This window comes from Manis pentadactyla, chromosome 7 (genome assembly GCF_030020395.1).
Source record: "Manis pentadactyla isolate mManPen7 chromosome 7, mManPen7.hap1, whole genome shotgun sequence".
NCBI classification, from domain to species: domain Eukaryota; kingdom Metazoa; phylum Chordata; class Mammalia; order Pholidota; family Manidae; genus Manis; species Manis pentadactyla.
In genome coordinates, this window is record NC_080025.1 from 65456331 (window position 1) to 65483031 (window position 26701).

General features: G+C 34.2%; 1 protein-coding gene across 2 annotated transcripts in view; it reads right to left on the bottom strand.

Moving 5' to 3' along the window:
* Positions 1-14462, bottom strand: part of LOC118935427 (cadherin-related family member 3-like) — a 116761-nt gene extending 102299 nt beyond the window's left edge. The window contains exons 1-5 of one of the 2 annotated variants that reach the window (XM_057504456.1): positions 14414-14462; positions 13319-13486; positions 9878-10048; positions 2059-2153; positions 349-471 (exon numbers count right to left, since the gene is read on the bottom strand). In XM_057504456.1, coding sequence (XP_057360439.1) covers positions 349-471; positions 2059-2153; positions 9878-10048; positions 13319-13486; positions 14414-14447 — 591 coding nt within the window. In that variant the 5' untranslated portion in view covers positions 14448-14462. Of the gene's footprint in view, positions 1-348; positions 472-2058; positions 2154-9877; positions 10052-13318; positions 13487-14413 lie in introns of both variants that reach the window. The other variant, XM_057504455.1, reaches the window with a different exon arrangement.
* Between the last annotated feature and the right edge of the window lie 12239 nt (positions 14463-26701).

Consider the following 26701-nt stretch of genomic DNA (forward strand, 5'->3'; position numbering starts at 1 on the left):
GAATACTTCACTGTTTTAAATTTATTCTATTTATTTGATGTTAAAATATATTTAAATTTTAATGATTTATGACTTAAATTTTCCCTAATTAAAAAACTATTTAAAGTCTTTCTTTTCCCTCTCTTAAACTTCTTTAGTTAGATCTAAAAAGTTAAGATGTGAGTTCCATGCTTTGAGTAACCATAAAGACTAGATCTAGGCTTTTGGTTAAATGTACTAATCCCCATGAATGAATCGCACAAAATATTATTCATCTTTTACAATAATATGTCTAACTTTAAAGGCAAATTCAAAATTATAAAAGTTCTTGCCACTCTGTGTAGAATGAGAAATAAATACATTAATTACATGATATCCAGCATCAAAGTCCAAGAGATCTTTGCCACTCAAGCTAACAATGCCACTTATCAAATCCACTCCAAAAGAATTTGCCCCTTTCTTTGGTCCAGATAACTGTGTCTCAATGGAATACTAGAAAAATAAAATACACATTACTCACACCAAAATAAATGAAAAGATATTTGAAAGATCATTAAGATACAATAATGGAAAAAATATGTAGAAATTTCTCTTTTTTCACATTGATTAATTCAGTCTTTTTTAGCTTTTATTAAAAACACTATCATACACTGTTGCAGAATACAGGAAAAGTAAGAGTTCCTTAGTCTATTAACACAACCAAAAGATTTGCTATATTTTTATACAGCTTCACAACATCATACACATTTTTCTAAGAGAATTTTCAAAAAATACTTAATTTTGATTTTGCAGATTAACACAACTTTGAAAGAATGTAAAAAATGAACTTATGGTTACTAACTTTGAATCTTAAGAAACAGAACAAGAATTATAATGATATAAGCTAATTTCAAGTATCAGTACAGTTGAACGTGGAGTCTGTAATTTATCTTAACTCCATTTTTTATTTATTTAACACTACGTCTAGAAAGAGGTGAGAGCAAATAAGTCTATTCTCAGAAATATGTGAAAAAAATTAGTTTGAAATGAGGTAAAATTTGATTAAGAAAAGTTCTATTACATTTGTGTATTTTTTCTAAAAATCTGACAAGGATCTCACTTCTAAGAATATAACTGTCTCCCAAAACACTAAATTTTAAAACTGTCAATGTGTGGGTTCCTATTCTGTTCCTACAATGACAGAACTGGTAGTAACTATTTTCAACTGGACCATAGGTTATTTTTTTAATCTATTCGAGAGACTTATCATCTAATAGGAAAGTCTCATATTTCTTAACAATTTCATGTTAATTTCATATTGGCTGGTCTACAATAAAATATTTTTGAACAGGGTTTTGAGTACTTTGATGACAGTCCATATATCACTGAAGGTTAACTGTGGAAATAAAGGGCAAGACGAATTACATGACCTCCCCAGGATCACACAGCTAGTTTGTGTTAAAGCCATAACTTGACCCAAGACAACTGGTATCTCCACTCTCCACCCCCATACAGAGCTCCATTACTTCATACTGTGAGTTACTGAATGAGAAACAGTAAACTCTTTCAATGCCTGTTTAAAAAGAACATCTGCAGAGAAAGCATGCTGACTTTTGTAGTCCAGTGTACCACTAAATTCCCAAGATAGAGCTTTATAGGTCCTTTATATTTTGCCAAATTTCTAAGAGTTTTTACAACCATGAATCAATTAGGGGAAAAGCAAGTCTCTTACAGTTAGATATCTAGTAATTACGTTAATGAAACATCAAAAAAATATAATCACATTCACATGTGCCATTGAAATGGCTAGAAAAGTGAAACCATTCTGAATAGAATCCAAAAGGCAAAGCTCCGATTTCAACTCAGTATTGACATCTTCCTTCCAGCTGCCTACTTCCATGAGAACTCATAGAATTTTCTTGTACACACCAAGACAATAACTTGTAAAAATGCTGTTTCCAACAATAACACAAACATTGCTTTTTAGTGCTTGCCACCTTCATTATGCTCTTTCATTAACAAATTAAATATATTAACTACTCTTGAAAAATATCTCTGAAGCATAGCATATATGCATCTCACACAGTGAATACCACCTACCACCAGTGTGTCACCATTTGAAGAGTCCTCATCTGTAGCTGTCATTCTGTAAAGGGACTGAAATAATGGATAGTCCTCATCAATTTCCAAGGTAGCTGTGAAGCAAAGATCAACATGTTGTATTAAAAAAAAGTATACAATTCATCCATTAACTCTCTATATGAAAAAATAAAGATCAATATTAATTTTAGATTGGATGGTGGGGCTGGGAAAATATTTCAAGATAGCTATCTATTTCTGCTTATTTTTATATTTTTCTCTTTAGCTTCCTATCATTTTTCCTGCTCTCACAGAGTGCCTTCCCTTACATCTTGGCACTGACTGTGGCATATATAGCTTAAAGAAAAAGTACATGACATATATGCAGACAGAATGTCCCATGGGGAGCCAGTCAGGGAATCTTACAATAGATTTATCCAATTTCTAGACCTGATGGGACCATGTACGTAGGAAGTCTTTATTATAGAAACACATTTGTAGACAACTGATTGATGTCTAATTCTCACACACCTGGAACATCTCCCCGTAGCCTTGACCATGTGTAAAATACCCAAACTGCAATACAACATGGATGAAGTGACCTCAGGAAAGACTTGAGTTAATTATTTTTTTTATTTGTTTCCTGATGTTTGTGTGTCTCTCACTGTGCGTGTGTGTGTTTTATTACAGCCCACGGAGTATGAGTCTGAAACGCAGTTTAACTCAAGTTGGGTAGTAAGACATTTAAAAACTTCTCTATTTCTTACACAAATACGTTTGGCAACCAAATTTACACATTATAGTAAATGTTAAGTTATAACAAGTCACCCAACTAAATTTAATTGATCTTTGTTTTCTAATGTAATTACATTTAAAGTGAGTGACTAGGAGATTTGGGGATAGGTGAAGATAACAAAATAATAAAGACAATGGTAGCTGCCTAGAAGCACGTCTCCCAATATTTTCTCTAAAAACAATACAGAAAAAGAGAGAGGGAATAAAATAAATAAATAAAACAAATAAAACAAAAGCCTCCCCTCAGCATAACTTGAAGACAGAACATGACCAAACATCATACATCATAGTAACTTTAAGTAATTTTTTTAAAAAGAAAAGGAACAACTTTAACAAATCCTGGCAAATACAGGCATACCTCATTTTATTGCTCTTTGCTTTACTGCACTTTGCAGATGTTGCATTTTTTTACAAATTGGAGGTTTGTGCAATCCTGCATTGAGCAAGTCTGTCCTGTGCCATTTTCCAACAGCATTTTCTCACATTGTGTTTCTATGTCACATTTTGGTAATTGCAATATTCCAAATTTTTTCACTACTATAATTTTTTTAAATTGAAAATTTTATTTTAATGTGATCTGTAATCTTCCATATACTACTTTTTTAAATTTTGGTATCATTAATATGCAATTACATGAGCAACATTGTGGTTACTAGACTCCCCCCATTATCAAGTCCCCCCCACATACCCCATTACAGTCACTGTCCATCAGCATAGGAAGATGCTATAGACTCACTACTTGTCTTCTCTGTGCTGTACTGCCTTCCTCGTACCCCCCTCACATTATGTGTGCTAATTCTAATGCCACTTATTCCCTTTCTCCCTCTCTTCCTTCCCCCCGACCCCTCCCAGTCCTTTTCCCTTTGGTAACTGTTAGTCCATTCTTGGGTTCTGTGAGTCTGCTATTGTTTTGTTCCTTCAGTTTTTGCTTTGTTCTTATACTCCACATATGAGTGAAATCATTTGGTACTTGTCTTTCTCCGCGTGGCTTATTTCACTGAGCATAATACCCTCTAGCTCCATCCATGTTGTTGCAAATGGTAGGATTTGTTTTCTTCTTATGACTGAATAGTATTCCATTGTGTATATGTACCACATCTTCTTTATCCATTCATCTACTGATGGACACTTAGGTTGCTTTCATTTCTTGGCTATTGTAAATAGTGCTGTGATAAACATAGGAGTGCATATGTCTTTTTCAACCTGGGCTGCTGCATTCTTAGGGTAAATTCCTAGGAGTGGAATTCCTGGGTCAAATGGTATTTTTATTTTGAGTTTTTTGAGGAACCTCCATACTGCTTTCCACAATGGTTGAACTAGTTTACATTCCCACCAACAGTATAGGAGGGTTCAACTGAAAGGAAGAAACACACATCTCTTACTTAAAATGCAAAGTTAGAAGTGATTAAGCCTATTGAGGAAGGCATGTTGACAGCCAAGATAGGTCAAATGCTAGGTTTCTTGCTCCAAACAGTTTGGCAAATTATGAATGTAAAGGAAAAGTTCTTGAAGGAAATTAAAAGTGCTATGCCAGTGAACACACCTAACTATGAAAGCAAAACAGCTTTATTGTTTATATGGAGAAAGTTTCAGTGGTTTGGACAGATCAAACCAGCCACAGCATTGCCTCAAGCCAAAACCTAATCCAGGGCAAGGTCCTAAATCTATCGATCCTGCAAAGGCTGACTGGTGAGGAGCTGTGGAAGAAAAATTTGAGCTAGGAGATATCATTTATGAGGTTTAAGGAGAGAAACAAAACCCTCCGCCAGCAAAGATTACATCTCGCTGAAAGTGCCTATGAGGGTTAGCATATTTTAACAACAAAGTATTTTTAATTAAGATAGTTTTTTAGACATAACATTTTGCACACTTAATAGAGTACCATATACTGTAAACATAACTTTTATATGTACTGGGAAAACAAAAAGTTCATTTGACTTGTTTCATTGTGGTATTTGCTTTGTTGTGGTAGTTTGGAACCAAACCTGAAATATCTCCAAGCTATGTCTGTAATGTCTCAAGTTTACATCCCACCATGAGGCCTTGTGTTAGGCAAAGGGTGATACCGAAAAGCTGTCGGTAAGAGAAAAGGAGAAAGCAAACTACAGGCCTAAGATGTAAAATTCCTGCTAGAAAGACTCAAAGTGTACAAAAAATTCCAAAACATCTGTTACGTTGAAAACACCATGCTTACATATAATGCAGGTTTTTATTATTTTTAAGCAAATTTCACATTCCCAAGTTTGTTTTTTTAAAGGCAAATAAATAAAATTAATTTGAAAATAATAATATTGTTAAATACAATGATGAATTAAGTAAAATGTGCTAGAAATATACTGAAGATATATATTTTTAAATTTTTATTTACCTACTAAATTGTACACATATATAATTATATATTATATTATTTTTATTTTACTTATATGTATCTTATATATATAATCCACATATATATATAATCCATATATATATATACATATTTATCTATATCTTATTTTTGACCCAAAAAGCAGAAAATTAAGCTTAAAACCCTTCTTCATTTTTCCAAATTTAGATGAATGTCAGATTTTGTGATATTTCATAAGTATAAGCCTGCAATATTGATTACAAAGAAAATTAATAGAGGAAGAACTGTATTGGATCCTCAATGCTCTTAGGCAAGTCTCTGTTATATTTATTCTTCAACTTATTAAAACTTTTCAAACCTTGCCTTTTGCCCCAAATCTCTTAACCCTTCCCTTCTACCTCACTCACATAGAGGATCTCTCTTTCTACTGCACAGAGTAAATAGAAACTCTTAGACTAGTGATCGCTCACCTTTTCCCCATAAGATCAACCACCCTACTTACTTCTGCACCTTTTTTCCTTTTGTAGTCCAGAGACAACTTCTTGTGATTAAGATATCCCTGTTCACTGAGAGGTGACTCCGTTTCTACTTTCTCAGAAAATTGACTCTAGATGTATGCATTTATTTGAAAATAAAAAAAGGCATTTTAACCCCCAGTACACTTTAACTATGGCCTTGTGTCTCTCCTGTCCTTCAGAGCCAGTGTGTTGTATATTACTTCACCTCCCACTCAGTCTTTAGTCCACTCTAATAGTGGTCTGGCCCTCTGTAAACATCAAAACTTTTCACAAATAGTTATCAAAGGCCTCCATGTTGCCAGACCCATCAATACTCAGAGTCCATCTTATTTGACTTCTCTTTAACATTACACAATGCTTTGCTTTTTCTATTGGCAGGAAAAAAAATCATTGCAAATCCTTAGCACTTGCTCTTAAACTTCTCAGGACCTTGGAGAAACTGTCTGACAAATCAAACTTGGCAAAGTTCCTGAGCAGCTATAAAGTTCTCAGATCAGACAAAAATCCACAGTATAGCTTTTCAAATCTTAACCAACATCTTAATAATAATCTTTAGTCTCCTTTAGCTACTACTTTATTCTGTCATCCTTGAGTGAACAACTTTTACCACCTCACATCCTGGGTGCGGCCAGCTCTAGGAAGTGGAAAACAGAAAGAACTCAAGGGCCCTCAGTGTGACACAGAAGGGAGCTGAGAGCTCAGGACAGCTTGAGAGATAGGACCTGAAGTCTTACTCCTTGGTCAAGTGGGAAAAAAAAAAAACCAAAAAACCCAAAATCTATGAAGGGATTTGCTATGAAATATAGCACATGTTATCAGGGAACACTGTTTTTAATAGTGAAAATCAGAAAAAAGAATGCTTTTGTCTCAAAATAATAAACATTATATTTGTGGATGTAATCAAAGTCCCTTCTGCAACTTTTAAGAAAATCAATGTGATATTTGAACATGGTGTAATAGAAATGCATATGGGAAAATCTTAGTTTATTTTTACAATAAACTAAAATAGGTACTTAATATGGCAATTTAAATGAATAACTTGTTATTGATTATATGGTCCAAAACTAAAAATGATAATTTTAAACTTTATTTTATATTTTTAAAAGAAATGTATAGTTTACATTGATGATTTTTCAAATCAAGGGATAACAATGCATGTTTTCAAAAATATTATATTTTAATTGCAATGAAAAAGAGAATTAATTTCTTTCAGGCACACACACACACAAATAAACTGGGACCCTCAATTCACTAGTACTTGTCCATTAATTAGTTTCCAGTGCAGTCCGAAAGGAGAAAATTTTAAGTTCCAGGTATTTTAATTTGTTAATATAAAAATTAATTTAAAATGTAAATATAGACATGTAAATATTTATAAGATAGATAAGAAGATTAGATTGATAAATGATTGGTGATTGATTCCACCTGGGCTTTGATCCCATCTCTTTCCTACTTTCTCTTTTATATATGTTCAACTCCCTAGTGAAATGGATTCTCCCCATTTGTGTGTTAAATTACTCAAGAGTCTCCCTTTAATACCAATATACCAGACAAAACTCTTTCAATCCAATATAGTTTGTCCATTGCCTTCTGTCCAGCTTCACATACAAATTTCTAAAAACTGGTTTCTGTTTTCACAATCTCACTCCTCAATCTGCTCCATTCTGGCTTCTACCCCTATAACACCAATAAAATAGTTCTCAGTAGGCTCATTATTATTATCCCCATAACACTAACTAAATGCAATAGACATTTGAATACTTCATCTTACTTGATTGTGGAATTCAAGTGTACTAACCACTGGCATTCTCTGTCAACACTCTCTTCCTTGTCATTTATGGCATAATTCTTTTTTCTACCACCACTCTAGCTGCTCCTTAGTCTCTGGCTGGCTGAGCTTCTTCCCAATCCACGTCATTAAGTGTAGGAGTTCTTCAAGGTTTGGCCCTAGTCTTCCTTTCTTCCAATTCTCTACTCTAGCTGAGTAATCCTATCCAAATCCATGGTTTCAATTACAAAACATTATAGCCCTAAGCAAGACCTCTGAGTTCAACTGCTTATTTAAATCTTGCCTTTGATATAACACAGGCATACCAAACATGACATGTTCACAAATGAAATCATTTTTCTCTCGAAATTTGGTCTGTTTCTAGAATTTTCTATCTTAACTAAGCATCTCCAAACCAGTTATGCAAATCAGAAACCTTAGAGGCCTCTCTTCCTTTATATTGAATTCAATACCAGATTCATTCTAATTAAAATACATCAAGATTATACTTTTATATTTACCTCCATCACCTTCCTGGGCCAAACTGTAACATTTCTTGCCTGGGTTACTGAAATAACCTGGTAATTGGTCTTCTCTCTATTCCCTGGTTTTCAAATTACCGCTCAGGAGGCAAATCTAGACTGCTGCCTGTGTTTGTATGGTCTGTGAGCTAAGAATGTCTTTTATAGTTTTAAATAGTTAAAAAATTACAAGAAAGAATAATACTTTGTCAACATGAAATTTATATGGAATTCAAATTTCAGTGTCTATAAAGTGCTAAAAGAACACAAACACCCCCACTTGTTTACATAGTATCTGTTGCTGCCTTCTTGCTATGCTAGCAGAGTTGCATAGAGGCAATAGAGACCATACACAGTGTTCACATCACTTCACATACCATAAATTGCAGTAATCCAGTCACAGCAGTGTTCTGAGTATCATGTTATTTTTTATAACTATTCCTACCTACCCACTATGGCTCAACAAGAAAAGAGAAACATGGACTTTGAATGCTGTACTTTTAAGGCATAATGGAATATAGATTAGTTATTGAATTAGGTGGCAAAGCATTGCATTTATTATACAAAGGCAGTATAGCAGTGATAAAAGAATATGATATACATCAGAAAAATAAAACTCAGTACTCATCACAATATTCCTATTTGACAAGAAAACAATGGACAGAAAAATTAAAAATGTAAAAAAGAATTCCTATGAATGACAGCTTTTATTCACAAAATAAATCAAAATGAGGCTGCAACCAAAATAAGATTCTGAGTGGCTCATTTGTTAGCCAAGCAAGAATAAGCATTCACTGATGTTATTTAACCCCTCCACCCAGTAAAAGAAAATTCTATCCTTCTGAAAGAAAATCCATTCTTCTCATTAATAGACCAGTATTACTATATTATAACCAATTGTTGCTATTATTATATTTTTAAAATGTTATCATTAAAAATCTATAGAAATTTGTTTCCTCTATTGTTATATAAGTGCTACATAAACAACATCTTTTATTTTTGCCTTTGGCCATCAAAATATCAAAAAAATATTTACTCTCTGGCACTTATAACATCTATTGACAACTCTTCTTCTACACTCAACCAGCTGGATTTATTTAAAACATCTATGTGCTTAAAATATTTCAAAGGAGTCCCACTACCCTTAATACAAAGACCAACATTCTTAAAATACGCATATTACCTTTCAATAATTGTTTTTTTTATCATATTACTTAGCGCCCTCTCTTTTTCAATCACATTAGACTTTTAATTCTTCTTACTCACCATGCTCTATCCTGTCTCAAGGCATTTATACATACATTTCCTTCTGCATGAAACACTGTTGCTGCTATTCTTGCTTCTTTACTCATATCAGAGTTTGGACCCAAGTAAATTATCACTTCCTTAGAAAAAGCTTTGCTTATGTCCTTGACTTGGCCAACCTCACACACAAAGACACACATGTTATTTGCTTTCATAATATGAAAATATTCTTTCAACCTCAAGGGTATTAAAAATAAAGTCCTTTTGTGTTATTTTCACAAGTAAAGGTTTAAATTTATGTATTAAGTTGTCAAAGCCTTTTATTTTTCCTTTTTTTTAGTAGTCTATTCAAGAATCTCTATTGCTATTTTTAGTGTATTTTTTTCTGAAATCTTAATTGTGGAGTAAGAATTTATAAATGGTAAACCTTTTTTCAAACAATTTCACTGAAAAGTTAGGCTTTATTTTCTTCTTTTTTAAATGTTTTCTTATATACAGAATATCTGCACATATTTTTATGTGTTTATATAAGCACATACTGCATACATAATAAATATCACTGAACATCCTCAACTACAGAAATGTCTAGTTTTTTTCATTAAAACTAGCTATTGAAAATAAATGATAGGAAAATGCTGTTATATACCTGTGCCTGAAGAAAATTGGAGATCAGCAGTACAGTCGGGAGGTTCCGCAACATCGATGATATTAATGGTCAAAACATGTCTCAAGAGCCCTCCAGTATCAACTATCAGTAGAAATCTTCTGGGATCAGTTTCATAATTGAAAATTTTGGTAGATGTGATTACACCAGAATCTACTTAAGACATAAAATGTTGGGAGTAGGATAAAAGCTAAAATTACTTCTTGGAGGAAATAATTTCTGAACCCATGCCGAAAGATGAAAAGAGGTTGGTCAGATGATGAGGAATAAAGGAGGAAAAAGACATGTATGTGCAAAGCCCCAAAGGCAGAAAATTAGTTTTTCATGAAGAGATGTGTATTTTTACTAAAATACACTACGTGTAATGGAGAGTGATATCGTTTGAGTTTGGGAAGATAAACAAAAGCTGCATCTTAAAGAAATTTGTGTGTCAGTTTAAGCAGTTTGGATTTTGCCTTGAGGAAAAAAGGAATTAGAATTATAAATAGTATGACATTAATAGATGACAGATAGAGAGATGTTAGATATCGAAGAATTAGAGTGATACGATCCTATTTGTACTTTAATAAAATTACCAAGTCACTGAGGAGAAAACTGTGGAAGTCTGGAGGCAAGAAGACAAATAGGAGGTAGGTGCAAAAATCCGGAGGAAAGGTAATGGGAAGTAACTTGAGAAAGTGATCATGGAGATGAGATAAGTACACTGAGGATTTAGAATCCATAGGATTTGCTGATTGATCAGAAGTGGAAGGTGTGACAAAAGGAGTCAGTAATTCATGCCTCATATAATGGTGTTTTGGATGTCCTGCAAAATAGTAAATGATGATTAGGGAGTTGAGGATTATATGCCCTCATGTTTGGCTACTTCTGCCCCCAAGAAGGTTGCTTTATATAGCTCATACAAAGGTTAAAGTAGAAACAGATTTTGGGAGAAGAGGGCGAGTCCATATTTGAATTTAACACTAAAGATTATTGCTATGTATGATGACATGTCTTGGAGGAGTGGTCTGTCAATATTCATACTGAACTTTGTTCAAGAATAAATGGAAGGTATAGGAGTGGAAAAAGTGGTATGGAGAATTCTTTAAAGATATTTGGCCAGTTAAAGGAAAAGTGAGACTTTCTATAAAAAGTCAAAAGACAATAAAATGAGGGGGATATCAGTCAAGAGTGGATTTTATTAAGATAGGAAAGGCTCAAAAGACTGTTTAAAACTTAATAGAAGTGAACCAGCAGAGAAGAAGAAAAAATATAGGAAAAAAGGTGCAAGCAATGCAACAAGATCTCTGAAGAGGGAGAAAAAAATTGGAACTCAGAACAGAGTGGAAGGCAATGGAAGCAGACGAGAGAAAGCATACATCTTTGTGACAAGAGAGTAGAGAAAGGGGTAGATTGCAAAGAGCAACTCTCTATGGGTAATAACAGAAAGAAATTCCCTCCTGATTGTTCATAGTTTTCCTCAAATATGTGAGTTGAATTATCTGACAAAAGAAAAGATTTTAGGTGAGGAGGAGATTTGAGATAAGAGTGGAGAAAATTTAAAATAGACAAGTTGGTAAATAAGAGATCTGACTGGAGAAATTTTAGACTACTAAGAAGTATATTGGGCCACATAAAATTTAGAGTTAATATACTGGTTCACGTGATTTTATCTAACAATACTCATCAGTCCAGATGCAGTAGGACATACCAACTACTGGATTTATCTCATGTTGGAGTATTCCTCGGTAAAAATTATAGAAAACCAACAAGGCAAGTTATCTGAGGGTGTTGTCAAGGAGAGGTTGGAGGATCCTAGTGCTAGATAGGGAAGAAAAGAGAAGAAGTGAGTGACAGAGAGAAAGAAAATAAATCAATGGATTTGTGGCCTCCATGATGTTGACAAAACAGTACCAAAGGGATAACTGAATAAAAGAATCCAAAAAGCATAAGAAAGAGACGTGAGAGGTAAGAGTGAAGAAGCAGAATTGTTCTGGGTGCTGATGAAGGTCTGACTGTGACCCTGGAGGTGTGTGGATGGAAGTAGATTTTAAAGTCACAGGGATTTAGGTACAGAGGTTTGTACTAGACAAGGTGGAGGGATTGAGCGTTTGGGTGCCAGATAGGCCAGAATGTGAATATTGAACGTAAGAGTTGGTGGCAGGACTTGAGATAGAGAGAAATACTGTGAATGATACATTCAAGTCTCCAGGGTTTGAGGGGGAGTGATTAGTATATTTGGTAAGGAGCCAAATACCCTGTACTCCAAATAAGCGAGGGAGTTTCCAAAGAGGATTGGAGTAATGGTCAGGAATCAGCCTGGGGAGTGAGAAGAATGCTGACTTCCCACTTCCTGACCCAGAGATATGAGATGTGTGGGTGAATGAGTAACATGAGCTTGAGGCATGCTGCAGTTATGCCATAGAATGACAAATTTCAGTTAAAGCTAGAGTAAAGAAATGTCACAAAGGAGGTTGAGAAAGTAAGAGATGTATGTATGCATGTGTGCATTTATTTGCTTGCCGCATAATGCGGATTTCACAGACCATGACTGAAAGATATGCAAATGGAAGGAAAGTGTGAGTTTAGGTTAAGGGAGAGGAAGCTTGGAGCAGTTTGAGGTTGAGAATAGAGAAGAGGTTAAATACACATTTGCAGGCGTTTTCATCTTAGGCAATTACCATGGATAACAAGGATATGAGAAACAGGGAATTTAAGTAGGCACACATTCTCTATATAATTGGATTCAGAATCCTTCCATATTATTAAGGAAGCCATGTGCACAGAGGACGGGAACTCTTCTGGGATTCGGGCCAAGGTCTCTGATACCACTCCCAGGAAAGGTCAAACAAAAAAACCCCTTAAGTCCAAATGGCAGATGATCGGGGAGCATGATGAGATGGGAATTATTGCACTCTTGACTACGAGGATCAGAAACTCTTCTACCAAAGAAGGGCTTGCAGTGTCTTGACCCTCATTAGGAGGAAACAAAAGGTCTAGAGTTGTTGAGATTATTCAAAATTTGAAGGTCTAGAACACAATTCTAGGTACTGAGAAGAAGTAGTACGTGAGTCAACAGAACTTAGAATCCACTTTTGTGGAAAGGGGTAGGAATAGGGCTTGTTTTCAGAGTTCAGGACTGTGCCGAGCGACAAGCCAAGCATTCAAGTAAAGTGACACTGGGCTGAGAATGAGACAAATTAATGTACAAAAATTTTAATTTTTTCAGGAAACATTTGTGGTACCTTTCGGATATGTGGCATGTGGGGCAGTATGGTAATGGGAAACTACTTTAGAAATAAGTATGTAACTTTGTGCAGCAGGTTTTAATCAATAAATCCAATATAACATTTAGGTTTAATTAAATAATTTTCTTTTAAAGTCTGAATCTTAAAAGAAGGAAGTATGAAGTAAATAAAAATATGAATGCTAAAATTCATTTACTTGCATCGATGATAAAATCCTTTGTTTTATTCAGGAAGTGGTAGACATTTGCTTTGCCGGCTACATCCTTATCATAAGCTCGACTTAGTTGTGTCCCCGGAAGTGTGTTTTCAGGCAAATTCACTGGGTTAATTAACATCTGAATATCTGCTGCAATGTGTGAAAACACTGAAGAATAACATAGAGATTTTTAAGTGAAACCCAGTTATAGAAATTAACTTTATCAATAATAATTATACATATTTGTTCCTATAAAGGGAAGTGAAATTGTGATTTTGAAAAGTTTCACTTAAACTTAGTAGGTGTTTTTTAACTCATATTTAGTATAGAACAAACTTGAAGAATAAAACTGAGATACTAGCATTACTACATTTTTATTTCATTCTGTCTTTAACAACTGCTATGTAAAATGGTTATTCAGTTAAAAGCTAGTTTAATTTCCTACTGTAGCTTATTAGGCAAACCATTTTGCATGTTTGTATAACCTATATTTTTCTTGTAAAAATTTGTTGTAATTTAATTTAAAATGCTAGTTGTAAAAACTCAGTAACATTTCTACACTTATTATCATTTTTCTTTTTAATAGAAAGAAAAGAGGCTATGTTTTGGTTAAGTTGTGACTCATGGTAAATTGTGTTATGCTGCTCTTCTAGAGCAAAAAGCAGATAGGCATGTCCTCTAACTCACTCCAGAGTGTGTAGTATGACTAAAGGTAGTATAAATTTTAAAAGCCCAATATTAAGAAATAGTCATAAATTAATAAGTAATTTTCATGTTTTGTTATTTAATAAATAGTTTAATACAGCAAATAGCTCTAAGAAAAGAGGGCCTTAAAGGAAAACAAAATACCAAAAATAGAGTCCTGTTTGAAATAATCCAAGGTTAATGCTGACTTTTTGTTCATTTAACCTTGAGCGTGCACGCGCACACGCACACACACACACACACACACACGAGAGACTGAGAGTGAGAATGAGAGAAAGAGAGAATAATATAAAATCAATTAAAAGGATCTCAGCAGGGGTTCAAATTCTTTAACTAAAACTGAAAGTTAAGTTTCTTAAAAGGTAAGGAAACATCAAAAGTTAAACAAACCTGTGCATATTAATAAAATCTTGAAGATGTTCATATCTAGTACAGCTTCCCAATGCCATTAGCAATGTGTCCTAACAAATGCATGGCGTTAGCTATTTATACAAAGTCATTCTTTACTCAAATTAAGCCAACAGGTCAATAAATTATTGCTCAACACTGAAACCACTCATTTTATCTGTTTAATTGAGTGATTATGCACATAGGTCATATTTCACCTTCTGTGTCTGTTTGCCATCTATCTCTGGTGAGAAGATTATCAGCTAAGCCAGGATAATTATATAACATCAATTTAAATTGTAAGTATTTAGAGTTGGTGTGGGGTCTCCTATGGAGAGTTTTTGGCAACCAGTCCAGGTGATTTGTTCTTTAATCCTTGTTTACCTAATAGAAAGTATAATAGGATAAAGAGTTATTTTTAATATGACTCCATATATATGTGCAAACCCTAAAACAATTCAGGTAACACATAATTCTGAGGGGCACTAGCTATGTACTCACTACTCTGTTGATGCATGAAGAGTTCCAGAGCTGAGCTTAGGTAGTCTGTAACCTAACAGGCATAAATTGATGGATAAAAACAGCTACACTGTTACAGAATGAATAATATGTTTCAATAAAATAATATGAAAGTTCAAGAGAGAGAAGAAACACTTTTAAAAAGAAGAAAAAAGAAAAACCTTTAAGGAGGAGATGGCATCTATAAAATGAGGCATTAAAGCACCAAAGTGTTTTTATAACATCTGATGAGTAAAATGAGTGAGTGATTCCTACAATATGTACATTTATATATTTATAAATTATTCATATGTAACACATCATAATATTTTATGTGCTCATAAAATATAAACAAAAATTAGAATTTAAAACAATTATATAAGGATGAAAAAATATTTTAACACATTATGTTATGCATATTGCCTTATAACTATCATAAAATTATTGTAATTCAAAATGATGGAAATATACTACAGTAAATGTTCTGTCTCTTTAAAATATTACAAAAAATGTTATATAGTGTTTATTGTTATATTATTATGGGATTTAATATTTCATAATGAGATGAAGAATCAACTAAATAAAAATCAAACTATTGCTTTAAAAACTCTGTATATATTAATTATACAAGAAGTATTTTACATTTTAATCTCAACATAATTATGTTTCTTGAGATAAGGTATACATATATTTATTATATTATTTAATAATACTTAGAGTGAGAATAGATGAATATGTTTCATTGCTATTGATAGTCCAATTTTTACATTGTGTGATACAATAGGTTCATAGCCAGAGTCAAAGTTTAGTTTACGTGCACACTTGGCTATTAAAGATGGGAAATGATCCCAAACATCCCTCACAAATATGTGTAGAACTAAATAGAGGAAGTGTATCATTGTATACTTAATAAATCATGAACTCATCTTTCAGTTTTATCTACCAATACTTATTGACAGCTACAAAATGTCCTTAATCCTTGATGTCAATTAGATTTTATTTCAAACTAATTGGGAGGTTTGCATTTTACATTAGTTTAAAATCTGCTGAGACTTTTCATGTGGAAAACTTTTAAACTGATTTAAAAAATTCTGTTCCCCAGTACAAGTGGGCTGACATAAGAGTTTTTGTAGGCAACACATTTGTAATGGTTTGAATCATAGAATGATGATGGAACCATTTCCAAATTCGTCTTTTCATAGCGTGAGTTTTTTCAGAAAACAGTTGCTTTCTTATTCATCATTAAATGCTGCATTTATATTTAAGGGACTGCTAGAGCACTATTTTTATTATTATTATCTTCCATGAAGCACTTGCATATTACAGAAATGGTAAACACATTTGGAACACTTGTCCTTTTGTAAGGGAAAATAGGTTAGCTCATACTTAAATTTGAAAATTCTTTAAACACTGTGCCGTTTTATAACAAGTACACATGTATAGTAAAAAGTATTTTCATTATTATTCCCTAGCTCTTTACAAAACACTATGATTCTTAAATATCTGTTCCCTCATCTCAACCCAAAGTAGCCACTTTGATGACTGCTTTCCACTTGTGGCTTTAACCTTCTCCATCTTTGCTGCAATAACTTACTTATGAATAATGCAAGTGAATGTATTTCACATATGATTCTATTTCTGTAAATTAATTCTTGAATCCTTTGTTTATTTTTAATATGAAACAGCCATTTTATCAGAGGTTATTCTTAGATTTTTCCCTCAAATTTGTATTTTCCTTAGCCATATTTTCTGTAAGAGCACTGTTTCTTGAGTGAACTTCTCCTTTAGTGATTCAAAAAAAGTGATTTTTCAAATTACTTGTTATTAAAATAGACTCTAGCAAATAACATAACCTAAGCCATGTTTAAAACCTGTGCATGCATTCAACTGCAGTGCAGGCCTCTCACACTAAATGGTTAGTTCTAATCATTGTTTCTTTAAATCTTTAACATTTCTCTACATCTTTCAAAAAATTTGATAACAAATCAATGCATGTAACATTGTCTATTATTTCACCTGAGCTGTTTTAGACATTTTTTACTGTCTGAAAACAATTTATTACCTCAATCAAATGGGGAATTTTGACTGTTGCTATTATATACTAATTGCTGAATTATGAAATTCAGGTAATATTTTGTCAGATTCCAAATGCACCCCTAATTTGCAATATTGCTAAAAATATTGCATAATTTTGAGGTCATGCTCCAGGTACAAAATTTTAGCATTTGCTAACTGTGATGTCCTCAAGCCACCATGAGCTAATATCTCCAAGAGAATTACGTATTTCAGTTGAAATTCATTATTAATAATAGTACATGTAAATTCATACTGCAACTATTTCTTCTGAATAAATTGAATGTTTTTTGGCTGATTCTTGGTAGATCCCTTTTTAGTTCCTAATACTAGTCAATATCATTTCCCCTCCCCCCATTGTTTTCTTCATTCTTGTTTCAATGAATTTAAACTTCTTTTTTATTTAGTGAAGAAAGATTTAGTTTAAACCAGATCATATAATACATAAGTCCACTTCAACCAAATTTACATGAAGTCAAATAATGACAACTTACTGGACTTTAACAAACATGGGAGTGGGAGAAAGACTGTCTGTACAATAGGTCCATTCTGGCCTCCATATGGTATGTGACTATTTGACATGAGGACCCATTAAGAGCGTCACTGCCTGTAAGGATATTAAGGCTTAGTTACTTTTTTTGTTTTAAATATTTTTTTAAGTGTAAATAGAAGTTCTGGTATACCCTTCTAGTACTATGGTAGATTTTTTTCCACACGTGTGAGAATCGCACTTTGAAGAATGTTACCTTAATTTATTTAATTTATATGAAATATTCTACCAGTAAATATTTGCTCATTTATTCATCAACCTTCACATTCATGTAATAAAGGAAAAAAGGAAAGGGGAATGAGACATCGGTGGAGAGAATAGTATGAACAAAAGTAAGATAGTGGAAAAAACTTTTTGTTTAATGAAGTACACAGCAGTTTCTCATTATTCACTTTTGAGAAAGACTGCTGCACAACTACAAATACATTTTTAGATTCACTTGGGGACCCTAAAGGTTGACTATCAAAGTGGAAGGTAGAATGGTTAAAAAAAATAGTATCTTTCTATGTGAGAGGTAATGAGTACACAAAATAAGATGTCAGGAATATAGAAAGATACAGTATTTCATAGTTATGGAGCATATGTGGTATGTGGAATATACATACATATTATAAACAATCATTATATGCATACATATATATGACAAGAACAAGGTAATGTTTCCTTTGTACAATGTTGCAGGGCTATATAAATACCCTTTGCAAGTTGAAATCATGCAAATTAATTTTAATAATCAGAAAAATTATAATTGTTCCATTACTTCAAAAATGTTTGTCATTCTATTAATAACTGTTATAATAAGTTAGAAATTGATATAGAATAAAAAGTAATAAACAGTATTTATTTGATACACTATAATTTAAATGAGAGTTAAAATGTTTTATTTCTTTGTAAAAAAAAATCAAGAGTAGTTTGAATAGTGCCTCCTTTCATCTCATTTTATAATTTATGGCAGAGAACCAGGATCTTTTCTGTCTCTGGACAAATTGTCCTATTCCTTTCTACATTGAATCAGCATCCCATATTTTATCCTTTGCCCTTTCAGTAATGTGACATGTCTTTGATATTTACTTTTATGTGAAGTTTTCTGATAATGCCACTACCTCTGGGACATCATCCTTTTTGTCACAACCACTTGCTTCATTTATGTTGACAAATCCCCTCTGGCTGCATATCTAGAGTTTCTCAAACTGGCAATATTAATAGTTCCCACAATCAGCTATATATTCTATTAATTTATGTTCAACTGGAATCCTGCAGTGTTATTTGCACAGTGTGGTGAATATTTCTGCCATTCTGCATGCATGTTACCCACTATTCTTTCCTTCCTGAATGCTCTCATGATTTCAAATGTATGATTTATGTCATCTTTCATCCAAAGACCAGTCAAGGAAATTGCATGATCACCAGTGGTTGTGTCAATAGACTATCTGAAAACCAATCTAAGGTTATAGGCTTTACAAGCTGAAATACTTGATCTAGTGACTGGAAGAATGAAATTACGTTTGGTGGTAAAAAAATTTTCAGATTTTCGTTCATGCCCTTAAAAGAATCAGAATTGCATGGAGCATTATCCAGATCAGAAGTGCTTTAAAAGGTAAATTATTTTGTCAACAGTGACTGTCCACTACTGAGAACAGACAAAGATTTATACGATTTAACCAGTTATAGGGCTAGAAAAATACTTTGAATCACATGTTCCTTTAACTGTAGCATCAAAGTCTACCAAAGGGTGTTTTCAATAATTTAATTAAAAATCAATTGCCCACAGACCTATTAATCATATAATGAATTCTACACACTGCTATATAGCTCTGGCAGTGGAATCAAACTTGGCTTAGATCATTCAGATCAAGTTCTAGGAAATGTTTTCATTTCAAGGCTGCTGTGGATTCCAGGTACGTAAGGTAGAAATGACAGTTGGTTAGACTGCCTTGCGTAACCTCTGGCACAGGTCTCTTTTGAGCAAGATGCTGGGAGACAGTTTTCCATGGGTCATTTCTGTAAGTCTTGTCAACATAAGACCTGACCGCTTTTGTTCTAGACTATCTTGAAGGACTTTTGTATAGGAAATAGTCTTGAAAGATAGAGATAGTGTCCCTTTCTAGAACAAGGGCTGGTTTGCTTACCGTTTAATATAATGAAGATAAAATCTCCTTCTAATGCAAAGATCCTCTGCTCTAAATCAACCCAACTGCCTGTGCAGTCATCACATGGCCCTGTTTGAATCATTCTTTGGGATGTCAGGAATGCTGGCACTCTGGCTTTTCCAATTCCCTTGAGCAATAATGTCCTTTGTCTCTGACCTAAGAGTCCCATGTCTTCTAACAGCAACCATTAAGCTGTGGAAAGCAAACCTCTCAGTTTACCAGTAAGGCAAAAACTCAGACCCTTCACAAGTTCTTGCCATGAAACACCTCAATATATCTTTCTAATCACTAAAACAGATCTTAATGCATAAAACAGCCCAAGTTCAATAGCTGTAAAAGAGAAAATACTTCAGATGTATTTTGTGCCATAATAGCAAAGTACTAGAGACACAGATATGTGCCAAATTTTCAGGGATATAGTATAGCAAAGCACTTGCAACCAAAGATACCTGATTCCAATAAAATGTTTCATCTCTGGGTGTTATTTAATATTAACCTTCCTACACATCATTTTCCTCATTTATAATATGTGGAAAGTTATGTTAACTACGTCAGAGCTGTGATGAAGAATATATGAGGTAATGCATACAAGGAACATGCATAGTACAGGACATATGAGAAACACTCAACAAATACTTTATATTGCTTTAAAGTTACTTAGGATATCGCATTAAATAACTTAAGGTCTAGAATGGAATCTTGTAGGCCCTCATATTTACACCCCATGGGATTGTGATTTGAATATTTTCGGAAGTAACCTATCCTATTTTGAGTTCTGTTCTACATCAAAACTAGCAGTAAGATTTTCCTGTGTAATGTTATAAACTTTTCCCTGAAGCATTAAAGCATCTTTATACAGGTATCTACAGGGATCTCTAATGAACAGCTGGTAACTGGAAAAGGTTGCCTAAGTGGTGTGATCTATCTTCCACCCCCACCATCAAATAGTTTAATTTACAAACACGATTATGTCAGTTTTCTACAAAAACATTTTACTTTGAAAAAAGAGTTCAAATAACGTAGCATGCAGTATTTCACATTTTATTGATTTCTCCTTCTCCACTCTCTTGTACCACACATCCAATAAAATCAAGGCTTTTTCATATTCTCTTCAATACCTCCATTTTTACATATATGATTCTGTGTCCAGAAATGCCTCTTTCTCATTTCTTCCTTGTGAAACCTTACTCATTCTTCAGGAACCAGATCAGATATCACTTCCTCAGTGAAGCCATTCATGACTTTCCCAGGGTACTTAGTCACCCACTCTACTATCATCCAGAAGAGTTCTGTACACACTCTATTATGGCATTTATAATGAGGAATATAAAGATCTGCCTACATTAGTGTTTCCTTAATATCTAACTCATATTTGTGTTTCATGTCTTCAGGACAATGAAAGGCTTGCTATTTATGTGTTTGTGGTCTTTGGATAAATGAATGAACAAAAGACTCTGTGTCTAACATGATATTATGGATTACATTCTATCAGGAGCATTTTCTTCCTATGAGTCTTAATGATGTATATTCTCAAAGAATCTTACTTTAAACTCCAAAACTGTTTGGCAGACATATCCTGCCTGGATATTCTCTCTGCCTGGAATATTCTTCCCATGGATGTTCGCATGTCTTGACCCATCATCTCTTTCAAGTTTTTGCTCAGTTACCACTTTCTTATTGAGGTTTACCAGTGTCATTTGATTTAAATACCAACTCTTCATTCTCCCCTTTTCCCATCTTATTTTTTTTCCCATATACTTATCAGCCTTTAACATGCTGTTCAATTGCTTAAAGTATAATAGCTATTGTCAATTTCCACAGACTACAATATAAACTACATGAGGTCAGGGATGTACTATTTCCTTTTCTTCAAAGACGAATCTGTGGTAATGAAGAATAACAGGCTCAATAATTATTTCAAATAATTATTTTAAGAAACAAACAATGGCAAAGATTTTCACATTGCATTCTTCCTGAATTCAACATCCTATAAAATGTAGAAAAGTACAAAGTTTTGATTCATGATATCAAAATGGATTTTGGAATGCCTCCAATACAGATTTCATTTTTACTTCCAGACCTGGATAGATTAGATAGGTAGATAGATATATAGCCTTATATAATCTTTTTTCTCCCAGTAATTATCTGTTAGCTTCTTCAAGAATAAAATGTATGAAATAACTAGTTTTTCTAAGCATCTCTGAAAGTCAAGATTGAAGATAAGCAACAGAAGGGCCTGCTAAAAACAGTCAATTAATTTGTGTGTTCTGGCTAAGCAGGGAAGAGCAGAGGGGAGTGGAGGAAGGGAAGGAGAGGGCTGGCTCTGTTACTCATCCTCTGAGTCACTGCTTGCGTGTCTAAAAAATACAAATCTTGTGTGAGTAACTCAAGCTCTTTTGAACCAAAAAAGGCTTAAGTAACCCTTGGAGGAAATGGAAGTTTATAATTGGTTTCTGAGTTCTTATTTGATCTTATAACCGAGACAAACCCATTAACATATGAATTCCCTCAAAGAAGACATCAAACTAACAAATATAGCTTTACAAAGGAGCAGTCTCTTTTCCCCAGTTGATACGTTTGTTTAGGACTACATAATTTATTTTAGTAGGACTAAAAATCACTCAGATATTTTCTTATTAGTTGGTTGGTGAATTTTTTAATTACTTTTGTTCAAAAATCTCTCAAGACACTCTGAAGTTTCCTGAAGAGAGTGTTTATGTTGACAAATGGAGAATGAAGGGAAAACATTTTTTTTCTTGTTTTCCTTTCCTAAAATGTTCTTTTGAAAATTTCATTGTTTATGCAGTTTGGAAAAGTATTCAGGCCTTGAATTCTTAAAATTATCAACTGATATATGGGACATGCCCAATCAATGTATCAGAAAACAAAAATTGGAAAAACTTTTGCTGAGATAGACAGTCTTAAAGAGTCAAAATTAATTACATTCATCTCTTAACTTTCTGAGATTAAGATAAAATAATTCATTAATACACTGAAGTAAATGAACTGAACATATGAATGCAATCTTCATTAATTTGGTGACATATAAATAGTTGATGAATCTAATAGAAGAACATTAGCCACTAGGGTGTTCTTTGGAACTTTTAGTTTCAAAGAAATTAATAATCACTTCCAGTGTTCCTTATGTACATTAAGAAACCAAGATGATCAGAGAGAGGGGATTAAAGATGGTGGCATGAGAAGTGAGAGAGAGGCCTCTTTCTAAAACCACATATAATACAAAATATAATTACTACAGCTAATCCTGAAAGAGCAACAGGAAAGGGGGCTGCACCAGACTGCATGCACCTGGAGAAAAGAATAAGCCTCATGGAACAGGGTAACATGCCAAAGCCCTTCCCCCAACCCAGCTCACACGAGAGGAAGAGAAACAGAGTGGGGAGGGAGTGAAGGCCTGGGACTGCTGAACACCTAGCTCTGGAGATCTGTTTGGGAGCACAAACCTACATTGCATGGTGCTCTGGTGATGAAGGGGGTTGGAAAGCTAAGAGAGGCAGAATGCCTGGAGAGAGTTAGATTCCAATCACTTGCGGAAAACAGGGATCCATATCTAGCTGCTCTGGAACAAAAGAAAGGTGGGTAGTCTGAGAGACTTCCTAACAGCAACAGGGCTGCTAAATGTTCAAGGACTGCACAGAGCTTACTGCTCAGAAGAAAAGACAGGCAGACAAAATTGTCCAGGTGCAGTCTGCCCAGCAGGCTGGGAACTTTCAGGATCTTCAGCCACTCCAGTCCCCTGGCTGGCTACACAGCTCCAAGGCCTCCCCCATCATACACAGCCTGTGGTACCTTCCTCCTGGCCAGCCCACACCTGGCTCACAAACTGGTACACCCTGCCCTGGCATCAGGCCAGCTAGAGGGAAGCCCCGCCTATAGCAGCTACAAACGCAAAGCATAGAGGCTTATACCTGTGTGCTCAGCCCACTGGTTCTGCAGTGGAGGCAGGCATAGCAGCCAAGAAGCAGGAAACAACTCTTTCCTCCCACCAGGCACCAACACTGCTCCCCTGGGAACTGCAACTTGCTCCAGGAGCTGAACAACTCCAGAGAGCAGAGCTTCTGGGCACTAGAGGGTGCCACATACAAATATGAAACATCAAAGGAAACTGGATTAAAGCAAAATCATACATAACCAGAGAAACAGACAAGTGAAAATGATCTCATTAATCTTCCTGAAAGAGATTTCAAAATAAAAATCATAAAAATGCTCATGGAGGTACAGAAAAATATTCAAGATCTCAGGAACAAATTTAGGATGGAGATCCAATCATTATGGAACACAGTATCAGAAATGAAACATGCAATGGAAGGTTTTAAAAGCAGATTAGATATGGGGAGGAGATGATAAATGAATAGAAATTAGATAAGAGGAATACAAAGAAGCTGAGGCACAGAGAGAAAAAAGGATCACTAAGAATGAAAGAATATTGGGAGACTGTGTGACCAATCCAAACAGAACAATATTCATATTATAGGGATACCAGAAGAAGGAGAGAGAGAAAAAGGGATAGAAAGTGTCTTTTGAGGAGGCAATTGCTGAAAACTTCCCCAAGCTGGAGAAGGAGATACTCTCTCAGGCCATGGAGATGCACAGATCTCCCAACTCAAGGGACCCAAGGAAGACAACACCAAGACATAGAATAATTAAAATGGCAAAGATCAAGGATAAGGAAAGAATTTTAAAAGCAGCCAGAGCAAAATAAGATCACTTACAAAGGAAAGCCCATCAGGCTAACATCAGACTTCTTAGCAGAAACCTTACAGGTCAAAAGGGAGGGGCATGATGTATTTAATGGAATGAAGCAGAAGGGCCTAGAACCAAGAATACTTTATTTGGCAAGATTATCACTTAAATTTGAAGGAGAGATTAAACAATTTCTAGATAAGCAAAAGCTGAGATAATTTACCTCCCAGGAACTGTCTCTACAGTGTACCTTGGAGGGACTGCTATAGATGGAAGTGTTCCTAAGGTTAAATAGCTGTCATGAGAAGTAAGAAAACCACAGTAAAGAAAGTAGAACAGTTAATTTCTAAGCAAGTGGAAAATTTAATCAACTACCCCCAAAGTCAGTCAAGAAATAGACAAAGAGTACAGAATATGATACCTAATATATAAAGAATGGAGGAGGAAGAAAAAGGAGGAGTAAAAACAAACCTGTAGATTGTATTTGTAAGAGCATACTAAGGGAGTTAAGTTAGACTCTTTGATAGTAAAAAGTTACCCTTGAACCTTTGGTAACCACAAATCTAAAGCCTGCAATGGCAATAAGTACATACCTATCTATATTCACCCTAAATGTAAATGGTTTGAATGCACCAATCAAAAGACATAGAAACACTGAATGGATAAAAATACAAGACCTGTCTATATGCTGCCTACAAGAGATGCACTTAAAACCCAAAGACATACACAGACTGAAAGTAACTGGATGGGAAAGATATTTTATGTAACTAATAGGGAGAAAAAAGCAGGAGTTGCAGTACTCGTATCAGACAAAATAGACTTCAAAACAAAAAAAGTCACAAGAAACAAGGAAGTACATTACATAATGATAAAGGGGTCAGTCCAACAAGAGGATATAACTATTATGAATATCTGTTCACCCAATACAGGACCACCTACATATGTGAAACAAATACTAACAGAGTAAAAGGGGAAATAGAGTGCAATGCATTCATTCTAGGAGACTTCAACACTCCACTCACTCCAAAGGACAGATCAACCAGACAAAAAATAAGCAGAGAGACAGAGGCACTGAACAACACATTAGAATAGATGGACCTAACAGACATCTACAGAACTCTGCAGCCAAAAGCAGTAGGATACACATTCTTCTCAAGTGCACATGGAATATTTTCAAGAATAGAACATATACTAGGCCACAAAAAGAGCCTCAGAAGATGAAAAAAGATTGAAATTGTACCAACCAGTTTCTCAGACCACAAAGGTATGAAACTAGAAATAAATTACGCAAAGAAAATGAGAAAAACCACAAATATATAAAGGCTTCACAACATGCTCCTAATTAACCAATGGATCAATGAACAAATAAAAACAGAGATCAAGCAATAAATGGAAACAAATGACAACAGTAATTCATCACGGCAAAATCTGTGGGATGCAGTGAAGGCTGTGCTAAGAGGAAAGTATATTGCAACACAGGCCAACCTCAGGATAGAAGAAAATCCCATATAAAAAGTCTAAACTTAAAATTAATAAAACTAGAAAAAGAAGAATAAATGAGTCCCAAAGTCAGCAGAAGGAGGGACATAATAAAGATTAGAGCAGAAATAAATAAAATCAAGAAGAATAAAACAATAAAAAGAATCAATGAAAGCAAGAGCTGGTTCTTCAAGAAAATAAACAAAATAAATAAACCCCTAGCCAAACTTACAAAGAATAAAATAGAGTCTACTCACATAAACAGAATCAGAAATGAGAAAGGAAATTCACTACTGACACCACAAAAATACAAAGAATTATTAGAGAATACTATGAAAAATTATACGCCAACAAACTGGGTAACCTAGAAGAAATGGACACTTTCATAGAAAAATACAAACTTCCAAGGCTGAGCCAGAAAGAAACAGAATATCTGAACAAACCAATTACCAGCATCAAAGTTGAACTGGTTATCAAAAACCTACCTAAGAACAAAAACCCCTGTACCAGATGGCTTCACTGCTGAATTTTATCAAACATTTAGTGAAGACATAATACCCATCCTCCTTAAAGTTTTCCAAAAAGTAGAAGGCAGAATACTTCCAAACTCATTTTATGAGGCCAGCATCACTCGAATACCAAAACCAGACAAACACACCACAAAAACAGAAAATTATAGATCAATATCCTGGTGAACATAGATGCAAAAATACTCAACAAAAAATTAGCCAACTGAATTCAAAAATATATCAAAAAGATCATCTACCATTATCAAGTAGGATTTATTCCAGGGATGCAAAGATGGTACAATATTAGAAAATCCATCAATATTATTTA